This window comes from Neovison vison, chromosome 8 (assembly GCF_020171115.1).
Source record: "Neovison vison isolate M4711 chromosome 8, ASM_NN_V1, whole genome shotgun sequence".
NCBI classification, from domain to species: Eukaryota; Metazoa; Chordata; class Mammalia; order Carnivora; family Mustelidae; genus Neogale; species Neogale vison.
In genome coordinates this window covers 136,227,517-136,241,106 of record NC_058098.1, presented here as the reverse complement: position 1 = coordinate 136,241,106, position 13,590 = coordinate 136,227,517, and the positions used below count along the sequence as shown (strand labels likewise).

Sequence of the window (13,590 nt, the reverse complement as noted above, 5' to 3'; positions counted from 1 at the left end):
ATTCTAAGAACAAGTAAGAGACTGTGACACTGTCTTCTCAACTGCTCTGTATCTGCAGCCTGTATTTATCATTCAATCAACAATTGTCAAGGACTTACTACAAGCAAGATACTATATATTGCTCTCCTTTGCTAACTGACAGTCACCATTACATACAGAAGAAAAAACATACTCTGAATTCTCTTCTTGGTATAGCTGTGTTAAATACAATGCAAAGGGAACAAAAAAAATTAAGTACTTGGGTTTATTAGAGAAAGAATATATTATTATAAACAATAAACATTTTATTAGAGCTAAGTGAAAATCCTAGTAATCAAAATGCTTGATAATATCTGAAAATTTTTCAAAAGTCATTCATAGTGACCTATAATAACACTTTGATCCCTGATCAAAATTTCTCATGCCCTTTGGCTTTCTTTTAATTTTGCTTATCAATACTGCCTTACACAGCCAATACACCATTTTAAAGAATTTCACCCTGTGAACAGACCCACCAGAATTTCATCTGCCCTTACTTATGAAGCACTGTTTCAACACAGGCATCACCTAGGTTTATAAGAAGGAACTGGATATATTTAACCAGAAGAAAAGTTAGGGGGCAGGAGAACAGATAAAACTCAATAAATCATAAAGGCTGTGCAGCCCACACAAAGTATCTTTACTTCACCTAAAGCACTGAATAAAATTAGCTTAAATTCTTCCCAAAACAAATTTGTTTCACCACAATCCAGAAAATGTCCAAATCATTATTCACTTTTCCTACTTGACCTTCAGTTAATTCTATCACTCAAACCTATCCTCTTTGCATATACAGATGTTTACTTAACTTCCTTCCTACAAATAAGTGACAGGAACATGTATCAAAATGTTTATTTGGGGATACATTAGTATCTCTTTAAGCATTATATATTTCTACAGGCTATCACTCCTGTTACTCAATAAAGAATTATTTGTTAGTTCATTCAACAAATATTTACAAAACACAATAAAAGAAGACAAAAAAAATGTCCTAAAAGAGCTTATATTCTGTTCATTAAATAAACTCAAAAACCAAGAAGTACATAAGAAGACAAAATGTATTAAGCATTCCTCATCATACTCATACCGGTCATTAAGATACTACCAACCCTGTTATACTCGTTTCCATCTAAAAAGTATCACTGGAGGAGGTTCTGCTATTCATTTCCACAGCATATAAATCCCTAATAACAAAGTGTTAGAAATTAGTTCCAAGTCCATAACCTCTTAAAAATAAAGAAAAGTTTTTGGGGCGACTGGGTGTTTTAGTTGGTTGACTCTTCATTTCAGCTTAGGTCACAATCTAAGGGTCGTGAGCATGTTGGGCTTTGGGCTTAGCAGAGTCTGGTTCTCTCCCTCTCCCTCTGCCCCTCCCCACGTGCTATCTCCATCTCTCTCTCAAATAAAAAAATAAACCTTTAAAAAAGAGAAAAAAAAGAAAATTTCTATCAGTTGTTTTATAACTAAAAAAGCTAAACTCTTAGAGGATAAGGGAAATCAGATGTTGAATAATGAGTAATCAATTAACTACAACAAAAAAATTTATTAAGTACTTTAGATATCTGAACGAACAATTCATACCTTATCAAAATGAAGCCATAAGCCATAAAATCATTCTTGGACTTAAAGAAACATTCCCCCAAAGTATTATCAAAGATGAACCAAAAGTGAATCTCAAAATTTCCTTTTTGTCATACATACAAACATACACAGAGAAGGGGGGGAGAGTAAGAGAATGAAAGAGAGGGAGAGTAAGAAAGAGAATGAGAGCAAGAGCGTAAGCATGCAAGAGAGCTAGCAAGATATGCTAACTATTGTGATCCAGATGCTTTCCAAAAAGATGAGTGAAGGTCATCTGGGACTGCCAGTTGCAGAATTTACACACATATCTCCGTAATTCAATTGTATTTTAAAGGAAAAAAAAGTACAGATGAGAGGAAAGAATAACTACAATCAAGGAAAAGGAAGAGACAGTTTTAATAGAGATCCCAACCACCATAATTTCATATTAATTTAAATATTAAGCTCTATGTAATAAAGTAACCTGCCAATAGAAAATGTTATTGCTTTTTTTCCCCTCAAAAGCCATAAGTTGCCCTGAGTCATCAACATTCTCTTCACAGTAACCCTGATCACTAACAGTTATATATATATTTGAATGTTAGCACAGAATAGGATTTTATTTTTAAGTAGGCTACACACCCAGCGTGGGGCCCCCCCCACTCAGGGCTCCAACTCACAACCCTGAGATCAAGACCTGAGCTGAGATCTACAGTCAGACACTTAACTGGACTGAGCCACCCAGGCACCCTCAGAAGGGTTGTATACTTGTAGAATAGTATTTCCATAAAAAGACTCAAGATGCCCAAATGAAGACCAATACTGTAATCATCACCCTCTTTCCTCCCACAAACACCATTCTCCAAAGAGGAAGTTGTAAGACAATACAGAGATACAAACAAAGGCTTCCAATTATTATTTTGGTTACTCTAATATTTATGACAAACTTCCTGACAAAATCTTCAATACCCCTACTTCAGAGTTTCCATCAAAATTCCAAATGGAATAAAAGTAACATTAAAGATAACACTAAAAATAAAATCATTAGAGTACTAAAAGAAAATTCAGGTATATGATATTATAATTTTGGTGATGGAGAATGTTCTAAGGGGGCACCTGGGTGGCTCAGTGGGTTAAAGCCTCTGCCTTCGGCTCAGGTCATGATCCCAGAGTCCTGGGATGGAGCCCCACATTAGGCTTTCTGCTCAGCAGGGAGCCTGCTTCCTCCTCTCTCTGCCTGCCTCTCTGCCTACTTGTGATCTCTGTCTGTCAAATAAATAAATAAAATTTTTTAAAAAAGAGAATGTCCTAAGCATGACATCTAAGCTAGAAATCACTCTACAGTGAGAAGCCTGATAAATTTCACTATACAAAAGCTTCTGTTAAAGAAAATGACAAAGCACATATACAATGTCATTCTACTTTTTTTCTATTTTAATTTTTCAGACAGATATTTATACCAAAACGTTAATTTAACTCTATGTGGGGAAATTATATATGTAACTTGCATTTATACCTTTAATTTATAAGTTTTCTATAATAAGAACATATTGTTTTTATAATTACAATAATTTACAGCTTTCTTCCCTTCAAAAAAACAAAATCTAGGGTTTTCAACCACAGTTGCCTGCCCATTTCCTTCAAGTAAAAAGATAAAAGTACAAAATAAATCAATACATTTTGAACAGAGCTTGGTTAAACAGAACCGTAACTAACAATTAAATGTAGTTACTAGGTGATAGATAGACAAATAAAATATCCACCTATTAGAAAATTCATTTTTAACAAAGGCACCAAAGCAATTCAATGAGAAAAGAAAGATGTTTTTAAAAAAACTGATGCTGGTGACTATAGTTAACAATACTGTATTGTATACTTGAAAGTTGCTAAGAGTAAATCTTAAATATTCTCACACTAAAAACAGTATCAACAAACCACATGGTAATTATGTGAGGTGAAGGATGTGTTAACTAATAGTTACTGTGGTAAGCAACTGGCAATATACACATGTCTCAACTGTACACCTTAAACTTATATAATGTTATGTGTCAGTTATGCATAAAGCTGGGAAAAAATGGCAGATAGTGTGGACAAATGGATATGGAAAATATGGGGAAGAGGGGTGGATCTTGACCTCTAACTCACACCATACACTAAAACTGGCTTCACATCTATCCTAGACCCAAACTAAAAGCTAAAACTATGAAACATCTAGAAGAAAGCAAATGAGACTCTAACATGGGGAAAGGTAAGTGTCTTGGGCAGAAAAAACAAAAACCATAAAAAGATTTTGATTAAAAAAAAACACACCACAGGTTGGAAGAAAACATTTGCAAAACGTATATTTTGACAAAGAACTGTATATCGGATAAAGAACCTGTGTGAGTCAATAATAAAAATAAAGGGAAAAAAGAACCCAAATTTTTTTAAATGGGCAAAAATGTGAACAAATGTTTCACAAAGATACACAAATGGCCAGTAAGTACTGGAAAAAGTTATTGCCATTATTTAACAAAGAAATGCAAATTAAATTTACAATGAGCTACCCACTACCCACGCACAGAGTGGCTAAAATTTAAAAGACTCGGTGTTGGGGAGGAAATGGAATTCTCATTCACTACTGTAGGAGTGTAAAATTACATGACCACTTTGGAAAAAGATCTGGCAGCCCCTCTCTCTCTCTCTCTCTCTCTCTCTCTCTCTCTCTTAAGATTTTATTTTTAAGTAATCTTTACACCCAACACGGGGCCTGAACGCACAACCCCAAGATCAAGAGTCATATGCTCCACCAACTGAGCCAGCCGAGTGCACCAATCTGGCAGTTTCTTAAAAATTAAACATACTTCTACCTCACGACCTAGCAATTCCACTACTGGGTATTCACCCAAAATAAATGATAACATGTCCTTACGAAGACTTAGTACAAGATTGTTCTTAGCAAGCTTTATTAAAAGCCAAAGTATATAATATATAATAACCAAAAACTCAAAATAGCCCAGGTATCCATTAACAATAGATGGCTAACAGACTACGGTCCCACATATTGGAATGCTGCTCAGTCAAAAGAAAGTAACAAGCTGTTGATACACACAAAAACATGGATGAATCTCAAAAACCATGATGAGCTAAATAAGCCAGATGCAAACAAGTACACCGTATACAGAATTCTATTAGTAAGACGCTCTAGAAGAGGCTAAAGTAGTCTTTAGTACAAAAAACAAATCAGAAGCGAGAGATAATATAAGAGAATGGGGTGTGGAATTAGCTGAGAAGACATGTAAGGAAGACTTCTGGGTTGGTAATAATGTTCTGTATATTTATAAGGATTTACATTATACAGTGTATAATTTGTCAAAACTCATCAATAGTACACTTAAGATTTCTGCATTATATGTAAATTTTTAAAAAGCCTAAACAAAAAAATAAAATAAAAAGTCTAAACAAATACTGAACTCTACTTTAAAAAATACATGCTAAAGCGTTTAAGGGAGAAGCACAGGGCGCCTGGGTGGCTCAATTGGTTAAGCAACTGCCTTCAGTTCAGGTCATGATCCAGGAATCAAGGGATGGAGTCCGACATCAGGCTCCCTGCTCAGCAGGGTGTCTGCTTTTCCCTCTGACCTCTCTCCTCTCATGTGTGCGCTCTCTCTCTCTCTCTCTCTCTCTCTCTCTCTAATAAAACAAAATAAATCTTTAAAAAAATTAGTGAGAAGCATACCCATAGCTACAACTTACTTTAAATGAATCAAAAACAAAAGATATAGTAATAGATGGAGAAAGGGAGGGATAGATGTAATAAAGCAAATATAGCAAACTGTTAATTAGATGGTAAGTATCCAGATGTTCAGCTCAATTCTTTCAACCCTACTATGTACTTTCATATTTTCCATAAAAAAATGTTGGGGTAAGGGCACCTGGGTGGCTCAGTGGGTTAAGCATCCGATTCTTGATTTCAACTCAGGCCATGATGTCAAGAGTGGGGGGGGGTGCCTATGCTCAGTGGGGAGTCTGCTTGAAATTCTCTCTCTCTCTCCCTCTGCTCACTCGCTCACTTGCTCACTCACTCGCTAGGTCTCCCACTCTCTCACTCTCTCTCTCAAATAAATAAATCTCAAAAAAATAATAATAATAATATGGAGGAAAATTTGAACTCTACCATTACCTTAAGTTCAACATAGAGTATCTTAAAACACAACAATTTCACTCCTAAATATATACCTTAGCCTATAGATACATCACATGGGCTCCAGTAATGTTCACAGCAATTCTGTCCAAAACAGCAAAGAAAAACTATCTAAATATCCATTAAATAGGTTGGAACAATATACTGCAGTTTTTGATAGCAGTGAAAATGAAACCACAATGTGGGTGTATCTTAGAAATTTAACTGAAAAAAGCAAGTCACAAAAGAATGTAGTATGCAATACAAACTTTAATCTTTTTTAAAGTTAAAAAAGTAAGATGAACTAAACAGTACTGTTTAGAGATACATACAAATGTGGTACTCTATCTATAAAATAAAGCAAGGGAATAATAAAAAAAATTTCGAGGGGGGGCCTGGGGGGCTCAGTTCAGTGTCTGAATCTTGATTTCAGCTTAGATCATGATCTCAGAATCATGAGATCAAGGCCCACATTGGGCTCTGTGCTCAGCAAGGAGTCTGCTTGAGATTCTCTCCCTCTCCCTTGCTCATGCACTCACTCTCAAATAAACAAATCTTTTTTTAAAAATTTCAGGGTAACATGAGAGAATGCATGAAGACTGATCAAGCAGCAGCAACACATGGTAACTTTAACAGGCTAGTGTTCTGTTCATTAAATTGGGCAGTGATTTTATGAATTTTTTTATGTTTCATAATGCATATTTGCATGCTATATTCTCTTAGTATTTAGAATATTTCAGAATTCAAAAAGGGGAAAAGAGGACTATTGGATCATGACTCAAAACAACAATTTCGGTTTCAAGATTATTCACTATTTCTTTATAACAACAGTGTCTGAGATGTATATAAGTCTACACTGGCCTTACGTTGGGGCGAGATGTTTCTGAATTCAGAATTTTCTGGATTTGGGGGCACCTGGGTGGCTCAATTGGTTGAGCGAATGCCTTCAGGTCAGGTCATGTTCCTGGAGTCCCGGGATGGAGTCCCGCATCAGGCTCCCTGCTCAGCAGGGGGTCTGCTTCTCCCTCTGACCTTCCCCCTCTCATGCTCTCTCTCTCATTCTAATAAATAAAATCTTAAAAAAAAAATGAATTTCCTGGATTTTAGAATGCTAATAAAGTACATATATCACATTCAGTACATTCCTAAAAGTCCTCCTGCAAATCTGCTGTCACCTTGAAATCAAACACATTAATATTTCTCCAAGGAAAGCTGTTTCAATTATACCAAGAGGGACACAGTGATTATAATTATTCTAACATCAGATCAGGTCAGATGTTACGATCAGGTAAATTTTACCAAAACTTGGTTTTCAGGATTCTTTATACAGCAAAATTGTGGGTGAGGTACTGTGGACCTGTACTTTCAAAGAGGTTCAAAGCAAATTCCATACATCACTTCTTTAAACCTCTCTAGCTAATTCATTGTCTTTAATGATCATCAAAACACAAGGTGGTTTTTTTGGGTTTTGTTTTTTGGTTTTTGGTTTTTGGTTTTTTTTTATCAGAGAGAGAGAGGGAGAGAGAGCAAGCACAGGCAGACAGAATGGCAGGCAGAGGCAGAGGGAGAAGCAGGCTCCCTGCTGAGCAAGGAGCCCGATGTGGGTCTCGATCCCAGGACGCCGGGATCATGACCTGAGCCGAAGGCAGCTGCTTAACCAACTGAGCCACCCAGGCATCCCAAGGTGGTTTTTTTTTTTTTAAGATTATTTATTTATTTATTTATTTGATTGATTGATGGACAGATGGAGATCACAAGTGGGTTGAGAGGCGGGCAGAGACAGAGATGGGGAAGCAGGCTCCCTGGCAGGCAGAGAGCCCGATATGGGGCTGGATCCCAGGATCCTGGGATCACAACCTGAGCCGAAGGAAGAGGCTTTAACCCACTGAGCCACCCAGGTGCCCCAAAACACCAGTTTTAAAGTAAAGTAATCCCGGGGCGCCTGGGTGGCTCAGTGGGTTGAGCCGCTGCCTTCGGCTCAGGTCATGATCTCAGGGTCCTGGGATCGAGTCCCGCATCGGGCTCTCTGCTCGGCAGGGAGCCTGCTTCCTCCTCTCTCTCTCTGCCTGCCTCTCTGCCTACTTGTGATCTCTCTCTGTCAAATAAATAAATAAAATCTTTAAAAAAAAAAATTAAAAAAATAAAGTAATCCCATTTATACTATAAACACGCAACTTTTATTTCGCAAAAGAAAGACATGTATAAAACAACTTCTCAATTTTTATTCTATCTTTATAATATTCATCCTTATTAAACAGTAGAAAAAATATACATAAAATTTTACTTTAATTAGGCAGATAACTAGTACCAAGCTGAAATCTAAGGACTATGATAAGAAGCATTTTCATACAGTTTACTGGCATAATGAAATCAATCAAATAAAGCATTTTGTATTCCAAGTCACTGAAATTCATAAATAAATTTTAGTCACCCTTCCCCATCAACACTAGTCTTTTTCTTTAAGTTTTTATTTTATTTGACAGAGACAGACACAGTGAGGGAGGGAACACAAGCAGGGGGAGTAGGAGAGAGAGAAGCAGGGCTCAATCCCAAGACCCTAGGATCATGATCCGAGCCGAAGGCAGACGCTTAATGACTGAGCCATCCAGGAGCCCAACACCAGCCTTAAGTAACAGTTTACTCAAGCCTGAATCCCAAGTTATTATAACCATTTACTCTTTCAGGAAAACACATCAAAACCCAAAGGCACAGATCTTTAGAAAGATCTTCAGGGGCTCCTGGCTGATTCAGTCAGTAAAGCATGCAACTCTTAATCTCAAGGTTGTAGGTTCAAGCCCCATGTTGGGTGTAGAGATTACTTTAAAAAGACAGAAAGAAAGACATCTCTCTGGCATAATATTAAAGCACAATTCTTTTTACCATATTATTTGGAAAAGCAGTATGAGAAGTTGAGTCTTGAGAACAAAACATGGTTGTTTACCCAAAAGTTTCAAACATTGCAAAAGCATACCATTGAAGTCCCTCCCCTCAGAAAAAGTATTACAGAAACAAACCTCTCCCAAAACTCTATTTTTGGGGAGCTGGGTGGCAGAGTCAGTTAAGCGTCCCACCCTTGGTTTTGGTCCAGGTTGAAATCTCAGGGTCATGAGATCGAGCCTGGTCAGACTCTGTGCTCCATGGAATCTATCTGGGATTCTCTCCTCTCCCTCTGCCCCTTTCTCGGACTCCCCCCGCACCCCCCCCAGCCACCCGCCACCCTCCCACCCCACCAGCCCTGCCCATTCTCGCTCTCTCCAATAATAAAACTTTAAAAAACAAAACAAAACCTATTTTTAAATAATACCAAGCAGCCCATAATCTGTAACCACAAAAGGGATATACTCTCTTCAGATTAATTTAAGGACCTATGTAAAGCAAGGAGCATCTGCAGAGACACACAGTCTTAGAATCCAGCTTTACCCATGCTTGACGACTGCTAGCACTTTTCTGATGGCAAATACAAATTAAAATGCTACACACTCAAAATTATAAAGCAAGAAATGGTTGCCAATAAAACCATTTTCCTTTTCAAAGGAAACTTAGAGCAATTAACTATGCTAACTGCACACAGAAATGCGCTACACGAAATAGCACTACTATGTACCAAGTACTGAGCTCAGCACTTTGCATGTAATCTCACCTAACATTTTTTTCCTACAAAGAGAGTTTTACCTTCTAAGAATAATTTTACAGTAATTTCTGGTATATTTCATCTTCATACGTTTGTCATCTTGGTATAGAATTTTAAATGGTACTTTCTGAGCTGCTAAATGAAGTAACTAATACTCATGGCTGTGTTTTTATTTGACTATATTACTTAAGTTTTCTCGGTTAAGAAAAAATACTTATTTTCTAGAGTAAAACCAGAAGAAATGCTATATACCGTAAAACGATGATCAACTGTGATGCACAGGCTAAATCACAAGGTATCAAATCTTTAAAGTGATCTCAGCCATTATTTCAGGAAATATGTTTTTATAACAGTCTTGTAAAGATTAATTCATGAAATGTGCAAACCTGACGATTCACAGACCTGTACCCCTGGGGATAAAAATACATTATATGTTTATTTTTTAAAATAATAATTAATTAATTAATTTTCTAAAAAGATTAATTCATGGAGTTTGTTTGGAAAGACAAAAATTTCTGGAAATGAATAGTGGAGACGGTTGCACAATGACACGAATGTAATTAATGCCACTGAATTGAACACTTAAAAATGGTTAAAATGGTAAATTTTAGCACAAAAAAGCCAAACTCATTCTAGTATTTTGTCCAATACACATAATTTAAAGCTAACTTACTGTAACACAGCTTTAAAAAATTTTTCAGCTCATCAATTTGCAACAGAAGCACTGCAACCTTGTTCCAAAGAAAAGAGTAAGGGACAACTTTTGGCCTGGTCAGATTTACTTCAACTCGGAACCGCAATATTTAATCAACTAAAAACAGCAATAGCAGAGTCTGTCCAGTCAGCAACATCTAATGTCAATTCTCACACCAACAATACATCACCTTAACAAAAGTGTAAAGTGTCTTGGCTGTTTTGAGCACTCAATACATGGATGGACCAAACTGTTTACTAATCGTGTAATGTTTCACTTTTAAAAACAGCCTTCATTTTAATAATTTAGAAAACACTTTAACAAAAAAGAAAGGGTGAACATATTACAGAAATAATTAGCTTAGGATATTCCGGTATCCTGCACAGAATAACCCGAATAATTGTAATTAATATCAGTAAAGACCCACGAGATGAAAGTGCAGTAAAAAAGTGCCGCAAAAAAATTCTATCTGGGATTGAATCTGAACCTGATGAATACTTGCGGTACTATTTTTAACTGAACTTTCTGGCCTTGGGTCAAAGTTTTGCTAGCAAAATACCAAAGTGAAAATGTTGGGAGTGAAGCCCGGAGTCTCTGCTTTGGCTTAGGAGAAGTTATGCCCTCCACGCAACCAGTCCTACACCCAGATGAAGACTGCTAAAGAGGGAGCAGGGGGTCACCATGCCATGAGAACACACAAACTACACACGAATGCGAAAATCGGTGAAAGACATCGTCAAAGACCTCCGACAGAACACAGTACATCACTACGTTCTGCTCATTGTACAGAGAGACACACTCTTCGGTGAGTTCCTGCACTTTGGCCAAACACCACTCACTGAGTCACTCTGCAAATGATTCCAGAAACCTCAAAGGATAACCAGTGACTTCTGAAGAAAAGTCAGTTAATCACTGGCAAACTGGGAGGAGACCCAGTTTTTCTCAGCTTTCGGTCACTAGCTTTCTCCAGCCGCGAGGAGGACTGCACAGGAGTTCTGGCAAAGAATACCTAAGGGTCCAAGAATCACCCACACAAATTCTAGCCCTCCCGAGTTAATTTAATATCCAGAGCATCTTTTCCACTTCCTCCTCCTCCCCGAGGTAACCATCCGCACCCCCTTTTCCCATAAATACATCCCTACTGCGCGCGAAACGGTGAAATACAATCGTGCATCCTAACAAAAATAAGAAATGAGAAGGCATTCCCTGGTGCATTTCTAATTCGTGAAACACACTCCTTTCTTAAGCAAGAGCCAACTCGCGGCCTTCACGAAGTTATTAATTTGTATTCCACAGCCTGCCTTAAGAAAGAGACGCAATGAAAAGAAGAGATTTGTTCTACTCGACAATTCAGGCCGATTCTTGGGCTCCGGCTCTTTGTCATCGACCCCAGGTGGGTCCTCCCAACAGGGAGAGCATCAGGTTTCCCTGCTCCGACCCACGTCCCCACGCAGCATGCCATTCTTCCGAACTGCCCAGTCCGGTGAATCTAAGACAGCAAATCCTGCTCCCTACCTCCCCAAAGCGAGGGGAGAGGCGGGAAGGAGGAGAGGGAATGTTTCCTCCCAGGGCTCCGAGACGGAGGCAGCCGGGATGACACCCGCTCCAGGAGGGAGAAGGGAAGGACCAAACGCGGGTCTCCACTGCTGGAACCCGGTCGCAGAAGTCTCCGGCCTCCCACCCGGGCCCGGCTGCCGGAAGCGGGACGGGGTGGGGCGAGACCTCCCTCCCACGGGTGGGTGGGCACAGAGGGGGATCCGAGGCAGGCGCCACGAGAGCGGGGAGGGCGCCCGGGCCCCGGCCACCTACCAGCAAGCTCTCCACGTTGATGGGCGAGCGAGGGTCTCGGATCAGCGCCTCCAGCTTCCTCTGGCGGCTCACGCCCGCCCCGTCCCCCGGCACGGCCTCGGGGGCGCCGGGCATTTTCCCCGTCGCCGGGGGCCGGCTCATGCCGCCGCCGCCCGGCCCCGCACTCCCGCTCCCCGCGCTCCGGCCCGGGCGCCTCGGGGCCTAGCGCCGCCCCCGAACCGCCGGCTCCGGGCGGGGCTCCGCCACGGCCCACCGCCCGCCTCGAGCTCCGGCTTCGGCTCTCAGCGCCGGTCGGGGCCTGGGGTGGTCTCGGGGGGCCGCCCGGCCCGGCCGGGAGCCGCGAAGAGCAGACGGCGTCCCCGCCCCTCAGTCAGATTCGCGCCGCCCGGTCCGCTCGTCCGCCGCGAGCTCCCTCAGGACTTCGAGGGCGGGAGCGGGGAAGCGGCGCGGCCGCCGCCGGGGTGGGCCGCCCCGCCCTCTGGCGCTCCGAGAGGCTGAAGCCCGGGCTCCGACAACTACGGCCACCGCCAGCCCGCCCCCATGCTCGCCGGGGCAGCCTCGGTCCCACAAGCCCGCTCCCCTCACACACTCCCGCACGGCTCCCGTCTCCGGCCGCGCGCAGCCGCTACCCACAAGCCCCTCGGGCCGCGGCCGCCGGCGCGCGCCCCCGCTCGCCCCGCCCCGCCCCGCCGCGCGCGCCGCCGCCCCCGCCCGCCGGCCTCCGCCTCCTGTTGCCCCTTCTCCATTTTTTTTGCTTTTCCTCCCGCCGGTCCCGCTTCGCGTTTCTCCTTTTGGATCCTCCTTCCTTCCCCGCTTCCTCCTCCCCCTCTTTGAGTTCTCCGAGGGCAAACGGCCGGGCGCGCGGTGACCGCCTCGCTTGATCCGCCGGGGAGGGGAGAGCGCGCCCGGGGCTGGGGTCTTTTGCGGCCGGGCTCCCGCCTGACCCTGCCCGGGAGGACGACTCCGCGGACTCGGGGGCCGGCCCTCCCACCCCCACTGCCCGGTCCCGCCGCCGCCGCCGCGCCCGGGGGGTCGGGGAGGTGGGGGGGGGGGTCGGCCCGCCCCCGCTGACTCAGCGCGCAGCTATGCGGGCCTTGCATCACCCGCGCCAAAATAATAGCGACCGCCAGTCGCTGCCCTCGCCTGCTGGGCTCTGCGCTGGCGAGGGGCCTGCCTGGGCCGGGAAGGTTTTAGTGGAAAAGCTGGGGGAGTGTGCCGTGGGAATCGGAAACTGGACCCCAGGTCCCGGTGAGGAGGGCCGGGAAGAGTTGCTTCAGCCCCAGGGCAGAAGTCCTGGAAGCCGAAAACCTTCGTGCTGGTCCGCAGCTGTCTTCTCCCAGCCGGGGCATAAACACTAGTCAGGAGGAGGATACGAGGGCGATGGAAAAAGGCTTCCCTCCGCAGGCCTTCTCCGGGTCCTTGCCTTTTGGGGGACGGAAGAAGAGCGGTTAGAGGGGCCGCTGCTCCGCATTCCTACCCTCTCGCGGCCCGTGCCATTGGTCAGATCCACCCAGGGCGCAATCTGAAAAATATGTGCCAGGAGCTATAAAGTTGTTCACTGAGCCCCTTTGACCCAGTAAATCCATTTAAGGAAGTCCATGTCTAAGGAAATAATCCAGGGTGGAAAGGGGGGCGGAGAACTTGCATAGAGATGTTTATAGCGGGGCTGTTCAGAATGTTCATAATGACCAAAACCTGGGAAGGGGCCCAGCTGTC

At 42.5% G+C, this 13,590-nt stretch overlaps 1 protein-coding gene across 1 annotated transcript in view; it reads right to left on the bottom strand.

Annotated features, from left to right (window-relative positions):
• ROCK2 (Rho associated coiled-coil containing protein kinase 2) overlaps positions 1-12,029 on the bottom strand; it is a 139,352-nt gene extending 127,323 nt beyond the window's left edge. The window contains exon 1 of the mRNA XM_044262070.1: positions 11,875-12,029. Coding sequence (XP_044118005.1) covers positions 11,875-12,015 — 141 coding nt within the window. The 5' untranslated portion in view covers positions 12,016-12,029. The remainder of the gene's footprint in view (positions 1-11,874) is intronic.
• Positions 12,030-13,590: the final 1,561 nt, after the last annotated feature.